The sequence below is a fragment of the Macrotis lagotis genome, chromosome 1, assembly GCF_037893015.1.
Source record: "Macrotis lagotis isolate mMagLag1 chromosome 1, bilby.v1.9.chrom.fasta, whole genome shotgun sequence".
Classification (NCBI taxonomy): Eukaryota; Metazoa; Chordata; class Mammalia; order Peramelemorphia; family Peramelidae; genus Macrotis; species Macrotis lagotis.
Window position 1 is genome coordinate 558,406,843 of NC_133658.1, and position 27,607 is coordinate 558,434,449.

A 27,607-nucleotide genomic window follows, 5' to 3' on the forward strand; every position below is an offset into this window, starting at 1 on the left:
GCAGAGCAGTGACCTTTCTCACAGTTCTAGGGTAGAAAGAAGTGCCAGTGGCCATCCACTGATCAGAGCACAGGTCAGAAGAGCAGTGAAAACCCCTCCTTAACTCATAAGACCTTGGAAGAATGAAACTTGCAGATCCCTAGGAGTATCTCTGACAACAGCTACCAAAAAAACCCCCAAAACTTGCAACAATGTGTGCTCCATCTTAGAAGCAGAGCCCCATGACAACAAACAGAAATCAGCAGACAATGGAAGAAAATCTACCTGAACATAGACAGTTACTAGGGTGGTAAGGAAAATCAAATACACACTCAGAAGAAGAAAACAAAGTCAAAACTTCCACATCCAAAACTTATAAGAAAAATATGAAATGATCTTGGAAGAGCTCAGAAAGGATTCTGAAAATCAAGTAAGGGAGAGGAAAAATTGGAAAGAGAAATGAAAGAGATGTGGGGAAATCATGAAAACTGAATTAGCAGTTTAGTGAAGGAGACACCACAAAAATACTATAGAAAATACTGGGTCAAATGGAAAAAGAGAGTCATTGAGAAAGAATAATATTTTAAAAAGCAGAATTGGCCAAATGGAAAAGGAGATACAAAAGCTCTCTGAAGAAAATAGTGCCTTAAAATATAGAATTGATCAAAGGGAAGCTGATAGCTTTGTGAGAAATCAAGAAACAATAAAACAAAACCAAAAGAATGAAAAAAAAAACCTAGGAGAAAATGTGAAATATTTCATTGGAAAAACAACTGACCTGGAAAATAGATCTAGAAGAGAAAATTTAAAAATTAATGGGCTACCTGGAAGCCAGGATAAAAAAAGAACTTAAGACATCATCTTTCAAAAAATTCTCAGGGAAAGCTTCACTGATATCCTAGAAGCAATGGGTTACATAAAAATTGAAAGAATCTACCCATCACCTCCTGAAAGAGATCCTAAAATCAAAAGTGCCAGAATTATTATAGCCAAATATTAGATCTCCTAGATAAAAGAGAAAATATTAAAAATAGTCAGTAACAATTCAATTATCATGAAGTCACAGTCTGGATAGCACAAGATTTAACAACTTTTATATTAAGGGATCAAAGGAATCAAATATGATATTCTGGAAGGCAAAAGAACTTGGATTATAAGCAAGAATCCACTACCCATCCAAATTGAACATATTTTTCCAGGGGAAAAGATGAATATTCGATGAAATAGGGGGCTTTCAAACTTTCCTGATGAAGAAAATTGGAGCCAAATAGAAAATTTGGTATCCAAATATGAAAATCAAGGAAAGAATTAATAAGGTGAACAGGAAAGGCAAATCATCAGGGACTTAATGATGTTGAACTGCTTAAAGATGATTCTCATGACTCATGTGAACATTCTCATTTATTATGGCAGTTAGAAGAAACATATATACAAGGTACAGTCGTAAATTGAGTAAGAAGGGATAATATATTTAAAAATATGGAATTAAGGGGTAGAAGAAGAATGTACTGGGAGAAAGGGAAGTGGAGAGATAGAATGGGTTAAGTTATTTCACATTAAAAGAGATGAGAAAAAGTTTTCAAAGTGAAATGGGAGATGGGAGAATTGGGGGAGAGTGAGTGAAACTTACTCTCATTGAAATTGGCTCAGAGAGGGAAAACTTTCACACTTAATTGGATATAGAACTCTATCTTACCCTAGAGGAAAGAATAGAATAAATGGAGGAGGGGGGAAATAGGATGGAGGGAAATGTAATTATCAAGAGTAAGTGTAGGAAAAAAACTGAAACAAGTTTCTCTGATAAATATATCATTTCTCAAACACAGAGAACTGAATCAAATTTATAAACAAATAAGACCCCTGCCCCAATTGATAAATGATCAGCTTTCAGATGAGGATATCAATACTATCTATGATCATATTTAGAAAAATGTCCTAACTCACTATTGATTGGAGAAATACAAATTAAAACAACTCTGAGGTATTATCTTATACCTGTTGGATTGGCTAATAGAACAGAAATAGAAATTAGGGGTATAGGGAAAATGAGATATTAATGCATTGTTGAAGGAGTTGTGGAATGATTCAACAATTTTGTAGAACAATTTGGAACTATACTTAAAGGGCTACAAAAGCATGCCTACTCTTTGATCTAGCAATGCCATTACCAGGTTTATAGTCCAGAAGAGATGAAAACAGGAAGGAACCTATATATAAAAGGATATTTATAGAAAATCTTTTCTTGTGGTAAGGAACTGGAAATTGAGGGGATGCCCATCAGTTGGAGAGTAATTGAGCAAATTGTGGTATGAGATTATGATAGAACACTATTCTGCTATAAGATATGGTGAACAGAATGCTCTTAGTAAAACCTTAATAAAATACCTTCAGATGCAATAGTTAATGTACTATATACAAAATAACAGTAATATTGCAGGATGATCAACTGTGAATGACTTTCCTTTTCTCAGAAATGTTGTGACACAATTTTGAAGGACTTATGATAAAAATACTATCCATCCCTAAAGACAGAGTTGATGGTTTCTGAATACAGATTGAAACATGTTTTTCTCTTTTACTTCATTTTTATTGAGATATCTCTTTTTTGGGCGTCTAGGTGGCATAGTGCATAAAGCACCAGCCTTGGAGTCAAGAGTACTTGGGTTCAAATCCAGTCTCAGACACTTAATAATTACCTAGCTGTGTGACCTTGGGCAAGCCACTTAACCCCATTTGCCTTGCAAAAGCCTATTAAAAGAAGAGATATCTCTTTTTGTGGGGGAGGACTATGTTTGCTCCCATAATTATGACTATTATGGTAATGTTTTGCATGACTAAACATTTTTAACCTATAGCTTGCTTTCTCAATGAGGGGGAGTGGGACAGGAAGAAGGGAGATAATTCAAAACTCAAAATTTAAAGAATGAATGTTAAAACTTATTTTTACATGTAAACAGGATAAAATAAAATAAAGAAGTTTTTAATTTTTAATTTAATTTATAATTTTAATTTTAAAAGTTAAAAATAAATATGTGTGTATGTATACTAAATGTTATTATTGTATTTTATTAATATCATATTATATTATCATTTTGTCACACATATATGGAAAGGTTTTGAGATGGAATTGTCAAATCAAAGCAGTTTGGGATACTTTAGTAGAAGTTTAAAGGATAAATTGGTGAGAGGTCATTAGATTGTCCCTCATATTGCATGCCTTGAGTTCCTGGACAACATCCAGATCATTCAGATTGATTGTATGGAGAAAAGTTTATACTTAAATTGTGTACTTATAAGGGTGAGAGAGAGAAGACATTTTGTTACCTCCAAGTACAGTTTCAGACCAAGACTTATCTCACAGTTGATTTTATTTGCTCTGGTAAGCCCCAACTAGCCCATTCTTAGTTTTCTGCCACACTCAAGTCACTCTCACCTGTTTGCTGTCTCCCATGCATCTATTGAATCAATGCTAGTTGAATGACCAACTTTGAACGTTCTCTTTTTTTCAAACCACTTTCAATAATATTACTTTTTTTCATTTCCTCCCCACTAGTCTCTCGACCTTGTAAGAAACAAAATACCAGCCCCAAAGTTAGTGACAAACTTAAATAGACCAGGAAAATCACATGAAGCTCTGTCCTCCTGAAGTCTTGGGCACATATACTCTCCTCCTACTGACCCTTGACATACCCATTTTTGGAATGGAAAGAGAGAAGACATTGGAGATAGGCTAATAACAACAGTTGCAGTCAGAGTTATTAAGGATCTGATTTAAGGAAATGGAAGTGAGAATAAAAGGTGAAATTTCAGGTAGTAATGTAGCCACTGGCTATTTGGGTTTGATTCTGCCTATGAGGAATCATTATTCAGACTGGGAAAGCATGGGTGGAAATAAAACAAAAAATTATTATAAAGGTTACAAGACAAATGAAGGGAGAGATAGAGATAGAGATAGAGAGAGAGAGAGAGAGAGAGAGAGAGAGAGAGAGAGAGAGAGAAGAACAGCCAAGCAGCCATGGCTGGGCCATGGTCAGAGAAGACTGAGCTGGCCCTGAGTTTCTGTCCAGCTCATGTTATGTCTCACCTCACATCCAGAGGGCAAAAGGTAAACTCCCTTTCTCTTACTAGACCAGGAATTAAGTAGAGGGTAAAGCCTAAGCAAATCAGCATACAAATTTTACATTAAACAATGAATCAATGATACCTTAAGAATTGGGAGGATCTCCACCCCCAAGCAGCTTTTAAGATTACAGTTGTTTCTATTACAATCATAATTCTCTACTTCAAGTCAATTTACATCTCCACCCAAATTCTTTCAGTTACATTCAAATTCTTTTCATCTTCCTCTGCATCAGTAAGATCAATAGGACATAATATAATAAATCAGGGATGATGTCAACTATTGAGTCAGGATAACAGTGAAGATAATGTTACCAATAACAGAGTCAGGGTATTAAGAAAGAGGAACAAGTTTTGAGTGAAAATCTCTCTTACAAAATATCTTTGCCAGTTCTCCCTCAATGCCTTCCTTTGGTGGATTATCTTTGATGTTTACTGTGTATTTCTTGTTTGTACTTGTTTGGATTTTATCTCTCCTATTAGATTATAAACTCTTTAAGGGTGGGGGATTGCTTTTGTCTTTGTATTGCTAATATTTAGCACAATTCCTGAAGCAGAGTAAATGCTGAATAAATATTTGTTGACTTGACTGGGACAGTTAGAAATATGTAAGAGGTTGAAAATCCAGGACTGAAGTTCAGTTTGGGAATATAGATGTAGACAATGTTTTGTTCTTCATTTTCGAGGAAGATCATGAGGTCAGGGAGGTGATGCCATGACAAGCACATGAATTGGATTTGAGTGAGGGGGTTGCTGAGCTAGGTCACCAGCCTCACTTTCTCCTCCAGAGTCATCTGGTTCTAGTGACTAGATTATGAATCAGGATGACTGGAGATGGCCCTACATGAGAGGCAATCAGGGTTAAGTGACCTGCTCATGGTCACACAGCTAGGAAGAATCAAATGTCTGAGGACTGATTCAAACTCCTGTCCTCCTGACTCCAAAGTCAATGCTTTATCCACTGTATCCTTAGGGTACAACTGGAAATTGAAGCCCTGAGAAAGGATAAGGATGTCAAGGAACTGCCTCTAGGGAGATTAGGGAAAGAACAGAGCCTTGTGAGATGTCCATTTTTTTAAAGGACAGGAAGATGAAGAAGAAGAAAGAAGAAGAAGAAGAAGAAGAAGAAGAAGAAGAAGAAGAAGAAGAAGAAGAAAAAGAAGAAAGAAGAAGAAAAAATAGCCTAGGAAATCAAAAGGAAGGAGGAAGAGGAAGAAGGAAGAGGGAGGAGAAAGGGAAGAAGAAGAAGAAGAAGAAGAAGAAGAAGAAGAAGAAGAAGAAAAAGAGAGAGAGAGAGAGAGAGAGAGAGAGAGAGAAAGAAAGAGAAATTTCCTTCATTTCAGGTAGCTCATCAGAGGGACAGTATCTACTTATATATAAGTATATACAGAATAAATCCAAAATAAATACCATATACTTAAGGAGGAGGACAGTAGTAGTTGGGGAGACTGACAAAGTTTTCTGTATTGAATGGTGCTTGAGCCATGTCTTGTAGGAAGAGATGCATTCTTTGAGGTGGAATTGAGAAGAGAGTCCATTTCAGATGTGGCAAAGGCAAATGGGACATTGGCAAAGGCACAGAGATGGAGTGGTGTGTGTGAGGGACAGAAAAAGGAATGTATTGTGTTCAAGCAGTAGAGCATGGGTATGAAAATGAGCATGACTGATGAAACAAAGTTCTAGAGAAGTCAGTCATTCAACCAGATATAATGCATTGTGTGCTAAACATTTGGGATAGAAAGAAAGGCAAAATGCCAGGAGACAAAATTATCTTGGAAGGTAGTGGTGAGTCTCTGGGTTTAGATTTATGACTAAAGGATCAGAAAATTGAGAGCTGTGTACTTCAAGAGAGGAAAGTGTATAGAGGGACAGTGTTACAACAGAGTATTGTTTTTAGTCAAAAAATGAATTGTTACCAATTCTGCTAGTATTTAAATATTTGAAAATATTTGAATTTGAATGCTTTCTTTATCACTTATTAGTTGTGTGATTCTGGGTTCATCACTTAACTACTCTATAAAACAGTTGGGTTAGACTCCATGACTTCTAAAGTCCTTTCCTACTGAATCTATGACCCTATGTCCTCCCATAATTTAAAAATAAATCAGTCCCTATTTTTAGACCAGGTTTCTTTTTTTCTAAATTTCAATTTCTTCATTGACAAATATTGGTAATCCATTTTATTTCTTGACATTTTGTTTTACTCACAAGGTTTTACAATTTTATTTATATTGCTGTTAACTTGGGATGGATAGAAGAACCATCTGAACCCTTGTATACTTTGCCTTAAAGTCTCTATGACTTCCAAGTAAGCCCTGTGTACATTTGATTTCTTGTGCTTGGAACCACAAGTTTAGCTAAGTTAGGTAAGTTTACCTTAGAAGTTACACATTAGTCAGTTCAGGATTATATTCCCTACAGGATAATGAAATTTTTTTGACATATATATATATTCCAAGGGTTGCATTCATCATTTCTTCTAGCACAGTACCTTGATGAAGTTCTGTAGCAAATCTCCCACATTATCTCTGCCACCGACATAAAAAAAAATACATTTCCATGTGAAATATCCACTTCTGCCTCCAAGTTGCAGTCTTATTCCAGATAATGAATCTTCAACAATTAATGATCTCCTTGGAGACACATTTAAATTCATATTCTTTAACTCCCAAGAAGAAAGTGATCTTTGTATTTGTGGAGTTGTCTCATTAGTTTAATTTTGCACACACACACACACACACACACACACACACACACACACACATTCTGATATTCTGCTTGGGGTTTGTATAAAGAATAACCTTTCTTACCAAAAAGCATAGAATTATTATTTGTAATACCAGTTAAAAAATGCCCTTCATTGCTGTCTCCTTCATTATTTGATATTTATTGTCTACAGATCATACTTTCTTTATTTGATTTTGTCCTATTTGGTGAACTGGAAAAAAAGAAATGTCAAATCACTCCAATGTCTTTGCCAAGAAAACCCCAAATGGGATCACAAAGAGTTGGATATGACTGAAGTGACTCAGCAATAACAAGGGAATATAGTTATCTTCTGAGAGTTATCCAGGTTTTTTTTTTTAAGACACAAGGCTTGAACACAAGGTCAGCCTTCTTTCTATTGTTACACCACGCAGCCTCTCACTGGCCTTTCTATTTTTTCTTAAATAGCCACAACAAGAAGTTGTTCAAGTTTTAGGCATGATGATTAGTATGAAACGATTAAGAGCACAAATAATTTGATGCTAGACCAAATTAATGGTCTCATTATTCCAGAATTCTTTTCCTGATAGTAGAACAAAGTGTAAGTCCATAGCGTGATATACCTCTTAGCTGTTTTCTGTGATGCTGACCTGATATTGGGGATAATACTTGTGGCATTTCCTACTTTTCTCTTAATAATTTGTAATCTATTTATCTATCAACATTAAGCTCCTGCTTTGTTCCAACCACGGTGGTAAATTCTGCGGATGAACAAAAAAAAAAACAAATGACAAAAACCTTATTCGCAAAGAGTCTATAACTACTAATTCTTCATTTACTTAAATCCTTCTTGAAGCCACATTTTCCTTACATATTAACAATATTCACAATTTTTCTCTAGGAAAAGGAATAATTCCTATCCTTTTTTCCCCCCACTTTTTACCTTTGAGTTTCATATATCCCCATTTCTGTCATTCTGGGACTAGATAACCAATTCTGCTTTCTTATCCATTTCCACTTTTCCTGATCAAAGGATTTTAGATCTAGGGCTGGGAGTCAATTTAGAGATCAATTGATCCAACATCCTCATTTTACAGATGAGTAAACAAAGACACTGAGAGATTTGAATACATTCTTTTTATCCCTTCAGATAAAGGCCAATTATAGCCTTTTTAATCTTTGTTCATATTAGAATTCAGTAAAGATGATATAAATTCCAACTTAATAACATCATTATAGTTGTGTGCCCCTGGGTCTTCTTTAGGTTTATGCTGTTTTGTCCAACTCTAACATTATCTTAACTTCATTTTCCCCAAGTCAACTCTTTTGAACTATCAACTTCTCAATATAAAGAGTTGGCAAAATATGTTAGTTTTCCCCAGGACACTGATGTTATCACTCCCAATTTTTTTCTAAAATATCCTGCAGAATTTTTACTGTCAAAGAATCTTTAAAAATAACTGACATGCTTCCATTTCAGTTAGCACAAAAATGAACAGTTATTAGTGAAGTTTAATGAAGATAAAGTAATAATGTATTTATTTCTATTGCTGAAGAATTGTACTCTTTACCCTGCAACCTTACAATAAGGAATCAGGAAGTTTGCTCAAAGATCAAATGATTCAAATTGGGAAATCCATCTGATCTGGAGGTGAATCAGATAGTCCCAGCAACTTGACATTTTTGGAAAGACTTACTTTCAGTGAAATATTCACCCAAGGGTGGAGTCATTCCTCCCTGTCTTTATTTCTTCTTTACCATATACATTAGGTTAGGAAGAGAACCTCATTTTTAACTATAGCAATGAAAGCACACAGAGAGTAAGTTATTGGTTAAGGTTACACATATAGACAGGGAAGGAGCTTGGATGCAAAATAAGTCTTTGGACACTTAGAACAATTCAATGAGAATGCTCTTTTTTAAAAATTAGGATGCAAATGGTCAGATTCAATGAATGCAAACACATTCAAAATTACACTCAAGAATAGGACTTCTTAACAGCTTTTGTGTCCTGGACTCTGTTAATGGAAATTTTTGGAATAATAAAATGCACAAAATAAAATATGTAGGCTAAACAAAGGAACTGATGATATTGAAATATAGTTATCAGACTGTTAACATGGCAACAACATTAACATGATTTGAAGTGTTTTTTAACATTCATTTTACAATTATCTTACAGACTTCATTGATGACTACAGTGATGGCTACATTCCAAGGTAAGTGCTTAGATCTTTCAATAATAAAGAAGAATCAGGGTGGACTCTAAGTGAGCTGAAGAGGGGAACAAAGAGGTGCCTTCTTTAAAGAAAGAAAGGTGACTTTTAGCTTTGTTAATGCCACCACCTCCCCTACAGAGATTATAAATTTTCATGGATTATTACTTATCTTTGGACTCAGAAGCACTCATTCTGAGCAGTTTCTCTTTCTGTCAGAAAGAGTACAAGGTCAAAGACAAAAATGAGATGCTAACTTGTTATCTACAGATGTTTTGGAGCTTCACAGATTCATAGATGTTTGAGATGGAAGGGACCTAGATAGTTTATCCCCTTACCCCTTCCCCTTCAAGTCCCCATTACAAAATAGGAAAGTGAAGTTGAAATTGGCATCTTGGTAGAGCTGGAACTGCAGTCACAACCTCCTAGTCCCTTACCCTTTCCACTGCACCAAAATGAGAGATTTGCTGCACATGGAAAAGAAGGAAAAATTATGAAGCACATAATATATATCATACACTGTACTAAGTGCTTTACAGTTTTTATCTCATTTGATCCTTACAATAATCCTGGAAGGCAGGTGTTATCATTATCTCCATTTTACAGATGAGGAAAATGAGGCAAACAGATTAAGTGACTTGCCCAGGGTCACATAGCTGGTAAATGACTGGGGTCAGATTTGAATTTAGATCTGCTGATTCTAGACCAAAGCACAATATCCACTTTGCCATCTCTAGAGACAGAGGTATACATAGAAACCAATATAAAGAGTTTAATATAAAGGACTCTCTATATTATGGAATTGCCCAAAGTATGCTAAGCATGGCAAAGGCAAAGCACATAGTTAAGATAGCATTACTTTCCCAAACAACGTACCCCACTCTGAGTTATGGTGTATCCTAATCTTTTCACTTTAGGATAAATAATCTCTTTTAACAAGGATAAGTACTTAGAACTCTGGGATGATTTAGGTTGTGATGAATTTTTTTAATAATAATTGAATTTATCAGGATGGGATAGAGTGAACAGATTTCTTCCTTCCTTCCTTTCTTTTTCTTTCTTTCTTTCTCCTCTTCCTCCTCCTCCTCCTCCTCCTCCTCCTTCTTCTTCTCTCTCTCTGTCTCTCTTTCCCCCCTCTTTTCTTTCCCTTATCTCTCCATCTTTTACTTCCACTTTTCATCCCTCCCCCTTTCTTTCCTTTCTACCCCTTTCTCTAGGACAATCCTTTGTTGTTGTGGTGATTTTTTTTACAATCAATTGCTCCTAATGGAAAAATCACTGGAAATTTGTAGCAATAAAACTACAAAAAGATTCAAAAATGGGTAGAACCCCACTTACTACACAGGATTCTATACCATGAGGCTATTTCTATGTTGTAGCAAATAGCCCAGAGATTTGCCTAAGAATTAAATTAAATTAAAGTCCTGAATAACAAATACTGTCAGTAGCCTATCCATGTCAATCTCTCTATAAAAGCATTATTTAAAAATATTTTTAATTTTTTACTTAAATGTAATATGATATTCTTGAAATTTCAGAAGCTTCACACATGATTACATTAGTTATAGGAATAGGGGGTAAGGAGAAAGGACTGGGAATGTCAGTAGTGAATATTTTAGAATTGGAATGCCAAGAGATTCTGGGATAGAGGGTGATGAAATGAGAAAAGTGACACAAGGAAATGACAAAAAAGGAAGGGAAAATGAGAGAGATCTGACCAAGGAATGAGCAAATGATACTTTCTGGACACTGTAATTACAATGAAAATATATATAATGGATTTTCAAGAGATAGTTCCAGTGGCAAATGTTCCTAATGTTCTTGTAACCTGCTGAAATATACAACCAAAAGATGATCTAGTGCCTGTTTTCAGTTGTTCCACTTGCCTCAATGAGATCACTTTCTTTCCCTTTATACACAATTATGTAAGTTGTTAGATGTCTTGCTAGCCACAGTATGGGTATTTGGATGTATTAAAACAACTTCACTATTTCCAGTGTGGAAGCTATGGGGAAAGGAATATTGGTTTTCACAATTGCAGAAGACTTGTGATACCTACCTAAAGTAGAGATGGAATATACTCAAATTACAGATTGAGGCATATTTTCTATTTTGGACAAAGTTAATGAAAGAATTTGTTTTGTTGGACTATACATGTTCATGATTAAATATATATTTCTCAATGAGGGGATAAGGGGAGTTGGGAGGGACAGAATTTGGAACTGAAAAAAAAAATAAAATTAAAAAAATTAGAGTCACTATATCACTTTGTCTCTTCCAAATCATTATCACACCCCTGCATTGCTTTACCAGAAACACAATGACTTAAAAGTGAAAGAGCAGCTATAATTAGAAGCAGCATTGCACAGTGCTTAAGGTTGATTTGGAGTCAGAAGGATGTGGGTTCAAGCCCTGCTACTAATATATACTAGTTCTATGACCACAGAAAAGTCATTTATATCTCACTTGTTTCGACAACTCTCTAAAATGACAGATCAGAGAATCGTTTCCCATTTGAATAAGTAGAGAAAGTTCCACTATGAGTATACCTTTAACTGATGAAATCATAGGCTTTGTCTTAAAAAAAACAACAACCAAAAACCCCCCAAAATCTAGTCAGTTCTACACTTCTTTCTACAATTTGTTGTTCTTCGGTCAGTGTGTGTTTCAATAATAATGACATTTGTTATAAGTCTTTACATTCATTCTCCAAATCACCAAGCAAGAGAGTCATGTCTATAAACAGTTATACACAAAACTAAAATTAAAGCCTGGGGAAGGAAAAGGAGGGGAGAGGAAAGGAGAAGAGAGAGTAGAGTAAAGGAAAGGAAGACAGGGAGGATAGGAGAGAAAGAGAAGAGATGGAGACAGAAGCACAAGAGAGAGAGAGAGACAAAGAGAGATCAAAAGAGTGAATAGGAAGTAGAGAAAGAGGTGATATAGTTGTTTAATTGTATCTAATATTTTCATATAATCTAGTTTTATAATTGTTCTTATTTTGGTTTTGTAGAAAAATTCCTAAAACAACAAGGAAATTTAGATTACTCCCTTGACTATTAACTGTGCACAAATCATTTCACTTCTTTTGGTCTCCAGTATCTAATTAGCAAAAGATAGAGCCCAGGACATGGTAGATGGAATCTCAGAGATCATTAGTCTTATTTTGTAGCTGAAGAAACTGAGGCCTGGAATGTGGACTTACAGAAATTTGAAGTCAGGTTATCTTACCTAAAGTCAGTATTCCCCTTACTCATTCTATTAACACACAAATAATCCTTGATAACTTCAATCATAAATATTCTTTTGTTAGATGGGTCTTCTTCCTTATATCCAGCAAGGCACAAATCAGAGATATGCTACTTCCACTTTGATTTAATAGACCTGAATCTGAATCCTCACTCTAACTTAGTTGTTGACCTTGGGTAGGATACTTCTCTTTTCTGGAATTCAATTTCCTTTCCTATAACATGTAGAGATTAAGTTAGATCATCTCTAAGATCACTCTCAGTCCCAAATCTTATGATTAATGAACTTTACTACTACAAAGTTCACTGATAGCAAATAATTAAAATGTAGCCTAATGCTATAGAATGGCTAATAAGAATAGACTCAATAGTGAATATTAGGGTTTTTTCATTTTAAAAAAATATTTTTTTTCTTAATCAGTTAAAATTCTCTTTACCTCCCCTTCTACCCTTACACTTGAGAACACAAGCAAAACAAAATTTATTCCAGAAATTATAGTCGGTCAAATTTCCACATTAGCCACAGTTCAAAAAGTTTATTTTTTCTCCTTCTGCATTCTGAGTTCTTCCCTTCTCATCTCATCAGGATGTGGGCAGTATGTTTCCTCACCATTTGTTAAGTGTTCAACACAATGATATTTGATCAGTTTTGAATACAACTTGTACCATCATTCCCCCAGGTTTGGAGCATTGCTCATATTCTCTTTCTTTGCTACCTCTCCTTTCTGGTTTCTAGGTCAATTTTTTTGACTATGAAATACCTTATCTTTTTCTATTCTTTTTATCTTGTGACTTTAATATTTACTGCCTTTTATAGTTTGGTTTCTATTTTGGTCTCTTCTATTTTTTTTTCAAGGAATTTGTTGGTGTAAAAATTTTCCTTCCTTGTACCAAACCATTAATTCTCTTTCCAATTCTTTCTTCTATATTCTTTTCCATTTTTTCCCTTCAAGTGCTCTCATTTAATCAAATGGATATTTTAAAACTTTTTGAAAATCCCCCTCTTGCTTTATCTTTTTCAGAGTCCTAATTGAATTGTTGTTCAAGCAGTGATTCTCTTTGACATTTGTTTTGTGTTTGTGTCTTGAGCTTCCCTGCCATTATAATAGTTCTTTATGATAGAATTCTTTTTCCTGTTTACTCATTCTTTCAGCTTTCTTCCAGTCTTTAGACTTGATGTTGGGTCTGTGTTATGTATACTTCTGGAGGGAGTTCTCGGTTAGTCCTGTCGCTTCTTTCTTGTTGGGCTGTTCCAGGATCTCAAGGACAGGTCAGGGATCTGCAACCCTTCAGTGCTCCAAAAGTGGTCTAATTGCTGCCTCCCTGTCTGAATTCTGCAAATTCCTGACCTGGGTTTGGGTGTGTACAAGAAAAACTTGCTGCTTATTGGTGATCTGGAGGACCCTACTCAGACAGGCAGGAGTATAAGCTCTCCTTTGGTCTAGGATTCGTGCCTTAGTAATTCTTCTTAAGACTGAAGATGATGCCAAAAAGTGAGACTGTTCTGTAATTGGGGTCTGAACCAACCATTGACGTTGCTGGCTTCTGAACTTTTTCCTTCCTCCATATAATTTCCAGACCCTCCCTACCCATAATAACATCTCAGCAGGTATCCTTTTCAGTTCATCTTGTATCTGTAACCTTAACTGGATAATGGACAAAAAAAACCCTATTCCCATGGCAATGACTTGGTATGGGTCTAGTGGTGCACCACTATGGAACTGTGTACTCTCCTTGGAGTACTCCATGGGTAGTATGCTCCAGGTTGGACCCTGGCCCAGTGTCCACAGGTCTTTCTGCCTATTTCATGTTGAACTGGACTGGGCAAATGATTCACTGTGACTTTTTCTGTATTTCCCCCATGAGGATTCAGTCTGGTGCACTTTTGGGGGGGCAATTGGGGTGAAGTGATTTGCCCAGTATCACACAGTGAGTTTCTGGGGTCAGATTTGAACTCTGAACCTCCTGACTCCCTGTCAGTGATCTATCCACTGTGCCACTCAACTGCCCTTTAGAGTACATTCTAGATCTGTTTGGAAGAGTTTAATGGAGGGGAACTCTCTGTACTGTTTCTTAATAGTCCTAATAATTTTAGATTGGACACAAGTTTTGAATTCAAAACCTGGCTTAGCAACATATTATCTATATGATCTTGGCTAAATTACAATCTCTCAGCTTCAGTTTTGCTGTCTTGAAAAATAGGAGATTGGGTTAGGTGATTTTTCAGTTTCCTTCCAGATCTAAATCCTATGTTCTAGAAATCTTGGGTTCTAGGTTCAAATTTGTAATAAAAAGTAAGGAAAAGAAAGACAGAAATGGGGGAAACCAAAACTTAGGGGTTAGATTAGTGTTAGTTCAAGGATTGTTCAAGGTTTTTTTTTTTTTACAAATGAGATGAAAAAGTATAAGATCATAGCTTTAAAACTCAAAGAGGCCTCAGAACTCATCTATTCTAATTTCTTCATTCTACAATTGAGAAAAATGAAGTATACAGATGACTTGCCCCTTGTTGTAAGCACATCTTATAGTTCATCTGAATTATGGGAATCACTGGTTTTTGAAATTCTGATAGCTCTTTATCAAATTAAAAATCTTTAATTTTTCCCCTTTGTATTTGGAAAACAATTTTCTGATTTAATATTGAGTTCAAGGTTTGTAACATGTGACTGAAAACCCTGACCTCATTGGAACCAGGCTTATTCTTGAAGGTCTCTCTGTAATGATAATCTCTGCAGCATATTATTTTGTCACTATAAGGATGACCTTGAAAACATCTGAATATAATTGCTTTTTTAGGTTTCCAGGAGAGTCTTTTGATTCTCTTGTATAAATTGGGCAAACGATAAGCATTTAAACATAGCATAGAATAAGAAAAGAATAGAAAAAATGATGACCAATTAGCAAGGGAATCATCAACATAGGATGCCTTTCATAGTGGTTTATTTCCTTTTTCCCAATTCTAGTCCATACCAAATATATGATGTCATATAATCAAGTCTCTGACTTATGTACAATCGTGACTCTCTGATAGTTCAGTTTCATTTGCCATCTCATCTCTAAAGTCAATTTTTTCACCTTCTCTGACATCTGTTGTTTTGACTCTATTTCTTGTAAACTACATCACCATCATCTTTCTGTCACTCTGATATGCCTTTATATAACATCTTGTTTACCACATCACCACCATTTCTCACTGTGATCCCACTTCTTGGACCTCTCAACTTACCCCAGAAGCACCTTGTGACACACTTGGGAGCTGCCGCTTGTCCACTATTCAATACAGAGGTCTAATCTTTCCCTTCTGATTGTCTATTTCCAGAAGTAACTGATCAGTGAGGCTTCTCATATGAATGTATCAGAACTTTTTGAGTTTTCTTGGCTCCTTTTGACATGAATCAGCTCAACATTTATTTTTAAAAATAAAATGCTGAAGATTTGACAAAAATAACATGTAGCCTAATCCTTTTATTTATAAAACAAGCAAATCAAAAAGTCCAAAGAAGTTCAGTGATTTACTTAAGAATCAATCAAAATAAAAAATATTAAAAACTAGATAACAAATAAAAATAAAAAGAATCAATCAATAAACATTTAATAAGCACTTACTATGCATCAGCATTAATATCCAGGTCCACAGTCCAGAGTCTTGAGTTGCCTCTAGAACATAAATTTCCCTACTCATGGGTTTTACTTCTAGGTTTCTGCAAGTGTGAACCCACTCTCTTCCATGAAGCTTATGTATACTGATGGATGAGTGATCAAGGTTTACATTACTTGTACTGATAAATTTTCATTATTCTTGCTTTTGTTTCAATTGATTAAATGCTACATTAAGATCATTATTTCTTTTTGTCTTCTTGTTTGCTAAATATTTCATGCCAAAATTTGAAAAAAAATCTTGAAAGAAGATAGGACTCTGTGAGGCAATGGGTGAATGGAGGACAGTCAATTATAAGTGTTAGGACTATGATTAAAGACTAGTCAAGGAGGCAAGATTTGTGAAGGAAAATGGATAAAATAAAATATGTTATTATATTTATTTTTTTATTTTTTTGTACAAATAATGTTATTTATACATGACTAAAATATTCTTGTTTAAGAGTAAACATAATACTCCCCCCCACAAAAAAATAGATTCTCATGAGCAATAAAGTAAAGGAAAGAGAAAAAAATTTAAATTTAAATTTAAAAAAATTAATAAAAGAAATGTGCTCCAGTCTATGTTCCAACACCACCAGCTCTATTGGGGGTGGATCACATTCTTTATGATAAGTCCATCACAAAAGCTACTTCCATATTTTTCTACTGTTGCTATTACTGATAGCAACTCCCTCCATTCATATTTCCCCCACTACCATATACTATATTTTCTCTTGCCTTTCACTGTCCCTCTTCTTAAATGTGCTGTAGGGTGGCTGAGTGGTTCAGCAGACTGATCACCAGCCCTGGGGCCAAGAAGCCCCGAGCCCACATACCACCCCTAAAGCCCAGCAATCACCCAGCCCTGTGGTCCCGGACAGGTCATCCAATCCCAGCCCCTTGCAAGAAGTAAAAAAGAAAATGTGCTATATCTGTTCATTCTCCCCCACAGTCCACCCTCTCCTCCATCACTCACATCCCCCCCTTCCCCCTGTCCCCTTCTCTCCTTCTTACTCTAGATGTCCGTACCCCATTGAGTATAATGCTGTTTCCTGTCTGAGCCACCTCTGATGAGAGTGAAGGTTCTCTCATTCCCCCTCACCTTCCCCCCTTCCATATCACTGCAATAGCTCATTTCAATAAAAAAAAAAATCTTCTTATATGAAATATCTTAGCCTATTCCACCTCTCCTTTTTCTTTCTCTCATTACATTTTCCTTTTAGCCATTGACTCCATTTTTATAATATATTATATCTTCAAATTCAGCTCTCTCCTTTTACCTGCTCTATTAAATGAGAAGCTTCATGTGAGTATTATCAGTATCATTTTTCTATGCAGGAATACATGTAGTTGTTCATCATCGTTAAGTCCCTCATATTTTCCCCTTCTCCTCCACTCTCTATGCTTCAAGTGAGTCCTGTATTTGAAGATCAAACTTTCTGTTCTGTTGAGTTCCCCAGCCTGTGCCTGGTCTTGGGGTACTTCCTGAGCTTTTGGAGTTCTTTTTGCCCACCACCCCCACAAGGATCTCAGTGTGTGAAGCTCTGTCTTCCCCCCGGTCTGTGAATGACCACAAATGAACCCCTCTGCCTCAGGGCTGAGGTGGGGGGGCCCCTTCTGTTCTATGGGGAGGCCTAGACTGTGATCAGGATCTGAAAGTGGTCAGAGCCCCAGAGTCCTGTTCCAGGGACAGAGGACAGACCTCGGAAGTCTCTTTCCATTCCTTTACCTTTGGCAGGCTGAGCACTCAAGGCTCAGTTGGCTGGGGGCTCCTGCTTAGCAGCTCTGCCCACTTCTGTTTCCCGGATCTGTGCTGCTGAGGCCACCACTGTTTGCTGAGTGCCCTGAGGGCTGGCTTCATGCCCTTGCTCTGGCAGAGGCCCCCCCCCCACTAATCTTCCAAGTTGTGCCGGTGCTCCCCCGGGATGTAGATCAGGCAACTGCCCCCACTGTGGTGAGCCGTGGCTCCCAGGCACCCTGGGGCTGCCTCAGGGAGGCTGCAGTTCCTTCACTCTGCAGGGCCACCCTTCCAACCCTGTGGAGCGGAGCCTTTCCACTATTTTCCAGGTTACCTTGGTCTGGAGAACTGCCTCACTGGATCTTTCTGTGGGTTCTGTCTCTTGAAAAATTTAGTTAGAGTCATAATTTGATGATTTTTGAAATATTATATAGAGAGCACCTAAGAGAGGTTCTTCTGTGGCCACCTTGGCTCCACCCCCTAAAATAAGCTATAATGTAAATGATTTTGTCCCACTTTTGCAGTATGTAGAGGCAGCAGCAGGGGGTGGGGGTTAGGTGGCATAAGTGAAAAGAGTACAAAGCTAGGGATTGGGAAAACTCATCTTCCTGAGTTCAAATTTGGTCTCAGATACTTACTAGCCGAGTGACCCTGAGCAAGTTACTAAACTCTGATTCACCCAGTTTCCTCTCTGTAAAATGAACTGGAGAAGGAAATGACAGACCACTCCTCTATCTTTGCCAAGAAAATCCCAAAAGGGGTCATGAGGATTTGGGCATAACTGAAACAACTCAACAAGAACAAGAATAACAACAATGACAATAGTAGCTGGAATATTTAAAGGAAAATGATGGTTAGCAACTATCACTAAATAATCAGCCTAAATAAAAATTGCTGCATTTAGGCAGAATTGATTGTAGAGTCAGAGTCAGATATAGGTCAACTTCCAGAATATAGAAGGACATAGTGGCATTATCTTGATATCTTAGAAAGTTTTCTTGAAACTGGACTTGAAAGTTTTGAAAACTTAGAAGTTTTCTTGTTCATGTATGATTTTGCCATTGTGTTGGTTGGTGGGAAAGAGTGTGTGCTATATTGTGTGTCTTTTCCTCTGTGCTGTGTTTTGTGACTTTGCATGATAATTGATGGCAGCACCTACTATATTGAATAAAGTACTGGTCTTGGAATAAAGAAGACTAATTTTCATGAGTTCCAATCCAACCTCAGACCTTACTAGTTGTGTGGTCCTGGGCAAGTCACTTAATCATGTCTGCCTCAGTTTCTCTTTTGCAAAATGAGAGGGGAAAAGGAAATGAAAAAGAACTCCAAAATCTCTGCTAAGAAAATTCTACACTGCCCCCCCCCAAAAAAAAAGATTTGGAAATGATTGAACAACTGAACAATATTCTAAATCCTATGCTGAGAGTTACAGATAAAACTAAAAACAAGCAGGATAGTTTCTGCTTGCAAGGAGATTCATACTGGGGGGGGGGGGAGACTACACATAGAAGAGTGCTAGAAAAGAATTGGGAAAGAGGGCAGGGGTGATATGGGCATGACAACATGATGTGTAGATGGCCAGGAAGGGAATTGAAGGCCTGGATCTGGGCAAAATAAAGCAAAAATTCAGAGTCCAGGTTGATTCCAGCGGCCAAGTCCAAATCACCTCTTTTTCTCTAATATTCTCTCCTCTCTAGATTTTCATGATACTACTCTCTTCTGGTTCTCTTCTACTTGTTAAATGATCTGGTTCTCTTCTAACTGTTCCTTTTTACTTTTCTTTGCTAATCGTTCCTAATGACACACCTGATAAAAGTTACTGTTTCCTAGAACTCTATCTTGATGATGTAGAGAATTATGAATGTAGCAGAAACAAAATCTGTTAAATCAGTGGAGGTTCCTGCTCCAGAGATCTTGCCTCCCCTGCCCTAGCATGTCAGGAGATGACATGTTGAACTTGGGGATAGAGAACCTTGGGACAGGAAAGGCCAATACATAGACTGCCATATCATTCCATTCCCATTCACAAATCCAGTAACTCCCTATTACCTTCTGTCTCAAAAATAAAATCCTTTATTTGATTTTTAAAGTCCGTATCCTGACCCCTCCTTATTCTTACAGTTTTCTTAACCCTGACTCCATTTCTGTGTTATTTAAGATCCAGGAACAATGACCACCTGGTTGCTCTTTGCCCTAGACTCTCCATTTTCCATCTCCAGGCATTTTCATTGGCCATTGTCCCCTGTGCCTACACTTCTCTCCCTCTTCATCTCTGCCTCTGAACTTTGTTGGCTTCCTTCAACTCCTAGCTAAAATCCCGTCTTTTACAAGAAGTCTTTCCCTATCTCCCTTAATATAACTACTTTCTCTCTGTTAATTATCTTCAATTTAAGTTACATATATTTTGTAGAGCAACTAGGTGGTACAGTGGATAGAGAAGTGGTCTTGAAGTCAGGGTGGTGGAAGTTTGAATCCGGCCTCAGACATTTGATACTAGCTGTGTGAACTTGGGCAAGTCACTTAACCCCAATTCCCTCAAGTCGGGGGATATCTCCAGTCATCCTGATTCATATCTGGATAGATTCAGATGGTTCCATAGGAGAAAGGAGTCTGGTGACTTAGCACAGCATGTCCTCACTCAAACCCAATTTATGTGCTTGTCATGACATCACCTCCCTGATGTCATGGTTTTCTTCAAGAACAGACAAACATCATATATTTTGTAAATATATATATATATATATATATATATATATATATATATATATGTAGTTATTTTACATTTGTCTCCCCCTTTAACTCCTTGAGAACATTGACTGTCTTTTAATGCTTTTTTTTGTACCCTCAGTATTTTGTATGCAGTGGTTACCTAATAAGTGTTTGTTGACTACTGACATTACATAGGTTATCCTGTCCTAGAATGTGCTCTATACTTACCTCTGTGCTCCTCAAAATCTTTGACTTTTTTTTCAAAGCTAAAATTAAATGCCACTTTCTACATGAGGAATGCTAATTTTGACACTTTATACATTTTCCTCTAATTCCTCAAATTTGATATTGCATCTCCTCCACACATTTCTTCTTCATTTTGAAATTATCTTGCGTATATTTTATATTTTTATATATACACACAAAAATGTGTGTGATGATTTATATTGGGGATTATATTTTTCCCATAAAAGAATGGAGACTCCTTGAGAACAGGGGCTATCTTATTTTCTCCTTTGTCTTCTTAGTGCCTCAGATGGTTCTTGCCACATGATAGACTTATGAAATTTTTTCTTGATTGATAGTTCATGTTAAGCATAACTGAGGAACCTACTTTGAGTAGGATAGACATATTAGCCCATTGCATTTCCTGATGCCCACAGATATTAGTATCTTCCCCAAAATATATCTTGTTTTTAGCATTTTTTTGTAAATACTAATATTGTCTCCCCCAGTGGAATACAAACTCCTCTAGGATAGGGATGATTTCTTTACTGTTTTTTGCATTCCTGGCATTGGTTATGTCACCTAGAAGGAACTTAACTATTTGTTGGTTTATTGTGTGAACATGGTCACGAAGTATTTATTTTTTAGACAACTCAATATGGTTAAAGAATTATGATCTTTTAGGGGAAAACTTGATAAATTCAGGCAGTAATACAATTTTGGATCTGACCCAAATGTCAATGGTACCCTAACCTTTTCCTTATAGATTCATTGGTGTGTTTATTTTGAAAATCAATCAATCTTCCATGTGTAAATACCAACTACGTTTATTAAAAAACAGAAATAATAGTAATGCTTGCAATAACCCATGAACTTTCTTTGATGTTGGGAAGCAAGTGTTTTTTTTAACTTGTTGGCTGAGCAACTGCTCCTGAATAATAGCTTATTTGGGATGATTAATCATCAGAGACATGCATGTACACTCAGGGAACTGCATTATAAATCACATCTTATTTTCATTTGTAGGGAATGAAATGATGTTCATATTTGGGTATGATTTATCATTTGCGGGTTGCATCTGCTATCTAAAGGATAGATTGCGCCTTATTAAAAATCACTCACTATTTGCTACTTGAACTGCTTGGCCAAAGAAAAACTATCACCAAGGATTACTTTGCATCCCACTGTTAACCCTGTGCTGACAGGGCAACAGTTATGTACATCATATGAGCAATCCTGCTTTAGGCTTGATTTTAAAAATCTTATCCTTATTGTTTCATACTAATAATTACAAGTTTACATGACCACATCTCATTAACCATGGAGCAATTGACTGGAAGGATAATTCTGTTATAATTCTGTGGTAATCTATTGTCAGTGGTTTAATAGCTACCATTTATGTAACACTTTGCCTACATTATTTCATTTAATTCTACAAGAATACAGGAAAACAGATATTATTATTATTATTGCCATTTTATAGATGAGGAGACTGAGACAGACAGAGGTTTAAGTGACCTTTCCCAGGTCACACTCTGAGTATGTGACCAAGATAGGATTAAACACAGGTTTTTCTGATTCCACATTCAGAAATATGTGAACTATGCCATATACACACCTCTGGGTATTATATCCGCAGACTCTTCAAATCCAATGTCCAGTAGTCTCAAGTATTAGCTCTTCAATAGTCTAAGATAACTGTTATTATATCTGAACATTGAGTCAGGATAAGTGTCCTCTGGTGACCTTTGTTTCCTTCTAGCAATCACAACTAGATTATTAAGCAAAGGGCAATCTTTGTTCTCTCTTCTACTCCTTTAATACAGGTTGAGGTCTCCCTTGGCCTAGGAAAAGTCTTGAGCAGTGTCCTTATCTATTCAATGGGTATCCTGGTTTTTCAATATCTGAATCATGATCTATAGGTTCTTCTTATGTACCATCATCAGCCACTACCATTCCATTTGTTCCTAGTGCATAGGTCTGATCTGTTACTTTCTTTGCTTCTTCCCCAAGGATGTTTGTATTTCCTTTTCCTAGTTTGCACCTTATCACACAATTGCTGCACCAAAACGTCAAAGGAATTCAACAACTTAGAGTATTCTCCAAAAAATAGTAGCTCCAATATATTGTTCATGAGGAAAACTTTTTTTAAGGTTTTTTTGCAAGGCAAATGGGGTTAAGTGGCTTGCCCAAGGCCACACAGCTAGGTAATTATTAAGTGTCTGAGACCGGATTTGAACCCAGGTACTCCTGACTCCAGGGCCAGTGTGTTTTATCCACTGTGCCACCTAGCTGCCTGAGGAAAACTTGTGAAACAAAAATTGAAAGAGTTAAGAGGCTGGCTCAAAATCTACTACAGCAGAATTAAAAAAAAAGTAAGAAGAACAGAGTGAACTCAAAAAGGCAATAACAAAAAATGGATTTGATTCAAAGAGATAAAAAACTATATTATAATGAATGTAACATTGGCAATGAATTGATATCAATATTTAACTTATATTATCAAATATCATATGATCTAAATAATTAAAGGAAAAAACTAAAATTGGTTTTGAGGAGAAATAGATAGTAGAATATAATAATTGGGGACCTTGTGGTTCATTGTGAAGACTTAGACAAATCTAACAATAATAACAACAAAGAAGGGGTGGCTAGGTGGCGTAGTGGATAAAACACTTGCCTTGGAGTCAGGAGTACCTGGGTTCAAATCCGGTCTCAGACACTTAATAATTACTTATCTGTGTGGCCTTGGGCAAGCCACTTAACCCCATTTGCCTTGCAAAAAAAAATAATAACAACAAAGATAGAAATCAAGGTCCTGACTAGAATTTTATAAAAGTTAAATATGATAGCCCTCTGGTGATTTTGAACTCAGGAAGATTAGTCTTCTTGATTCTAGGTCAGGCAATCTATTCATTGTGTCACTCTGTCACAGAAGATAGAATGGGCTATATCAATCACAAAGAATTAAAAAGTTTTTGTGCAAAACTAAATTTAACTAAAATTAAAATTTAAAGAGGTAATGGAAAAAATTTTGTAGATGAACATCTTATTTTTTTACTAATATTGTATTTTATTTTTTCAATTGCATGTTATGAATGTTTTCCAACATTTGTTTACTTACATATTTGTTACACATTTTTCTCCCACCCTCCCTTCTCAGCCTTTCCCCTCAGCATTGACCAATCTGCTAAAATGTTCATTTGTGTTTAATATGTTTACATATTAGTCATTTTGTGTATGAGGAATTAGGACTAAAGGAAAAGAAAGAAAACCATGAGATAGGAAGAAAAAACAAAAGGGAAGTCTTAAAAAGTGAATATGGTATACCTTCAGATTCTATATGCTTTTTTTTGGTTTCATTTTGCTTTCCTCTGGCTATAGATAGTACTGTCCATAACAGGTCTCCAAGGGTTGTCCTAGATCTCCAAACTGCTGAAAGAAGTTGCATGCATTATAGTTGGTCATCTCACAATATTGTTGATAATGTGTACAATGTTTTCTTGGTTCTGCTCCCTTTATTTGGCATCAATTAATATAATTCTTTCCATGCTTCTCTGAACTTCAACATTCATGGTTTCTTATAGAACAATAGTACTCCACAACTTGTTCAATCATTCCCCAAATGATGGGCATTCAACTTCCAGCTCATTACCATTATAAAAAGAATTACTATAAATATTTTTAACATGTGGAACTTTTCTCATTTTTATGATTTATATTTGATATAGGTCTAGTATTAATCTTGCTGGGTCAAGGGTATGATCAGTTTTTTTTTTGTTTTGTGGGCATAGTTCCAGATTGTTCCCCAGAAGGTTGGATAGTTCACAGCTCCACCAACAATGCATTAATATCCCAATCCTCTTATCGTCTCTCCAACATCAATCATTTTCCCTTTTAGTTGTCTTTGTCAATTTGATAGGTGTGAGGAAGTATTTCATGTGAATATCTTATTTCTATGATATATAAAGAATTTATTCAAATTTATAAGAATAAAAAACTATTCCCAAACAATAGTGAAAGGATATGAATAGGCAGTTTAAAAAAGAGAAAATATAATATGTTTGTATCTTTAATTTAATGCTCTAAGTCACTAATATTTAGAGAACTGAAAGAGCAAATCTGAGGTTCCACCTCAGATCCATCAGATTGGCGAAGTTGACATATCAGGGGAAATAACAAAAGTTATTCCTTCTAGATATAGAATAGAGTGGCTACAGGAAAACAGACATATTAATGAACTGTTGTGAAAACTGTGGGCTGGTTGAGTAATTCTGTAGAACAAGATGGGACTTTACTCAGAAGTCTGTGAATTTCGGTCCAGCAGAACCTGTAATAGAAATGTTTACCACAGAGATAAAAGAAAGAGGAAAAGGGCTCATATAAACACAAATGTTTATGACAACTCTTGTCATGGCAAAGAATAGGAAAGTAAGGGAGTTCCCATCAGTTGAAGAATTGCTGAATAAATCATTGCATATAAATATAATCAAAACTATTTTGCCATAAGAAAAGATAAAATGAATGGATCCAGAGAAACCTGAAAAACTTGAATGAGCTGCTGCAGCATGAAGTGAGAAGAATCCAATGAACAATTTACACTATAACTGAAAAAACAAATAACTGTTAAAGGCCTAAGATCTCTGAACAATACAATGAGCAACCATGAATCTGATAAGGTCAGATAAGAAAGCATTTGCCCACTTCCTGACTGAGGTGTGAGAAACTCTGGGTACAGTATCCTCAGCACTTAGCATTGTGCTTTGTATATAGAAAGTGCTAAATAAATACTTCATTCATTCAGAATGAGAAGTGATCAGTGTGAGAATTTGTTTAATTTGATTTTGCATATTAATTATAGTCATTTTCTTTTTCTTTTTCTTGGTGGAGAAGGTGGAAGAAAGAGAAAATAACTTTTTGTTAATTGAAAAAAGAATTAATTAAATAAAACAAACTAAAAGAACTGCTCCATACTGAGTCAGTTCCAGAAAGTTTGATTTGGTTCAGTCCTTTAGGACCTGGAACTATTTTAGTTTTCAAAAGTCTTTTGTTTGCTCTTAGGAAGGGTGATAAATTGATGCTAGTTTTTTGCAAAGGAGTGTGGGTTATGATATAGTTGAAGGAATATTGTATTTAAAATGGGAGACCCAGACTTTTTTATTTTTTTAAAAAAATTATTTATTTTGAACTTTAAAAATTTTTTTTTTCAAGGCAGTGGGGTAGAGTGACTTGTTCAAGGCCACACAGCTAGGTAATTATTCAGTGTCTGAGGCCAGATTTGAACTCAGGTACTCCTGACTCCAAGACCAGTGCCCTATCCACTGCACCACCTAGCTGCCCTCATTTATTTTGAATTTTACAATGCTACCCGCCCCCCACAGAAAGCAGTCTGTTAGTCTTTGCATTGTTTCCATGGTATACATTGATTGAAGTTGAATGTGATGAGAGAGAGATCATATCCTTAAGGAAAAAAAAAATAAAGTATAAGAGATAGCAAAATTACATAATAAGATAACTTTTTTTTAAGTTAAAGGTAACAGTCTTTGGAGAACTGAACTTTTTTCATGGAGCTCTTACACTAATTATCTGTGTAATGATGTGAGTCTCCTCACCCCTTCTCAACCTCAGGGTGCTCAACAGTAGAATAATGGAATTGGATTAGATATTATCTAAGGGCCTTTCCAGCACCAACATTCTATGTTTCTATAACAAATGAAATAATATTTGCAAAAACAAAAAAGAGTGCTTCCTACAGTGCCTGGTGGATAATGGATTTTATTTTTGTTGTTGATGTCTTATGACCACATCTGGGGTTTTCTTGGCAAAGATACTGGAGTGGGTGGTTGTCCATTTCCTTCTCTAAACTAATTTTTATGAATGAGGAAACTGAGGCAAATCAGGTGAAGTGACCTGCCCTGGCTCACACAGCTAGAAAATATCTGATGCTGGCTTTGAACTCAGGAAGGTGTCTTCCTGACCCTGCACTATGGCACCACCCAGTGATGCTAAGTGGTACTACATAAATGTTTCCTTCCCTAAGGGATGCTAGCCTAGGGTCTTTGAGATAAAGAACTCCAGAAATAGAAAGCAAGATCAGAGATTTAGAATATTAGAAAGCAAGGTCATAGATTTATAATTTTTAGTCATTTATAGGTCAGTTGTTCAACCCACTTATTTTATGGATGAACAAATTGAGAATCAGAGGATTAAATCCAGGTCTTCTGATTCCAAATACAGTGGTCTTTCCATTGTACCACATTGCTTCCCTATCACAGTACATTTAAGGAAGTAAGTGCTAAGTTAAAAAATTGTAAAATATATGACAAATAAGAAAAGCAAGATATTAATGACAAATCACCCTATTTGTCAATGACAACCCATGTATTGGTGTGATTCAGGGATGGAAAGTGAAAGGTAGAATTAATGTATACATATTTAGAACAATTAAGGTATACAAGCTTGGGCAATTAGGTGGTACAGAAGATAAAATGGGCCTGGAGTCAAGAAGACTCATCTACCTGGGTTCAAATGTGGCTCAGACATGTACTTGATGTGTGTCCCTAGACAAGTCGCTTAGTCCTGTTTTCCTCAGTTTCCTCATCTGTCAAATGGATCAGAGAAGGAAATGGCAAATCACTCCAGTATCTTTGCCAAGAAAATCCATCAAATGGTATCTCAAAGCATTGGACATAACTGAAAATGACTGAACAACAACAACAACAAATGCTTAGAACTAGGTAGGAAACAGGAATGTGAGATATATTTTGTGAGAAATCAGAAACAGTTTTAGAGAGGATAGACCTCCCTCATAGTGGATAGATGACTGTACTACTTAAATTAGGTATCTCTAGCTTGCCTTTGAATAGACCGATAATCATTTATAAACCTAGGTTAGGCAATGAACAAGAATCTCAACCTCATAGGTCATTACAATTTGCCATATGGTATTACTATAGCTAATTTTTCTCCTTGATCTCAGGTTTCATAATAATGAAATAATAGATGAGAGATACTAATCCACCTCTGTAGAG

At 36.1% G+C, this 27,607-nt stretch overlaps 1 protein-coding gene across 1 annotated transcript in view; it reads left to right on the forward strand.

Annotated features, from left to right (window-relative positions):
• Positions 1–27,607, forward strand: part of TRAT1 (T cell receptor associated transmembrane adaptor 1) — a 68,542-nt gene that overhangs the window by 28,749 nt on the left and 12,186 nt on the right. Inside the window, exon 3 of the mRNA XM_074214441.1 lies at positions 8,987–9,023. Coding sequence (XP_074070542.1) covers positions 8,987–9,023 — 37 coding nt within the window. The remainder of the gene's footprint in view (positions 1–8,986; positions 9,024–27,607) is intronic.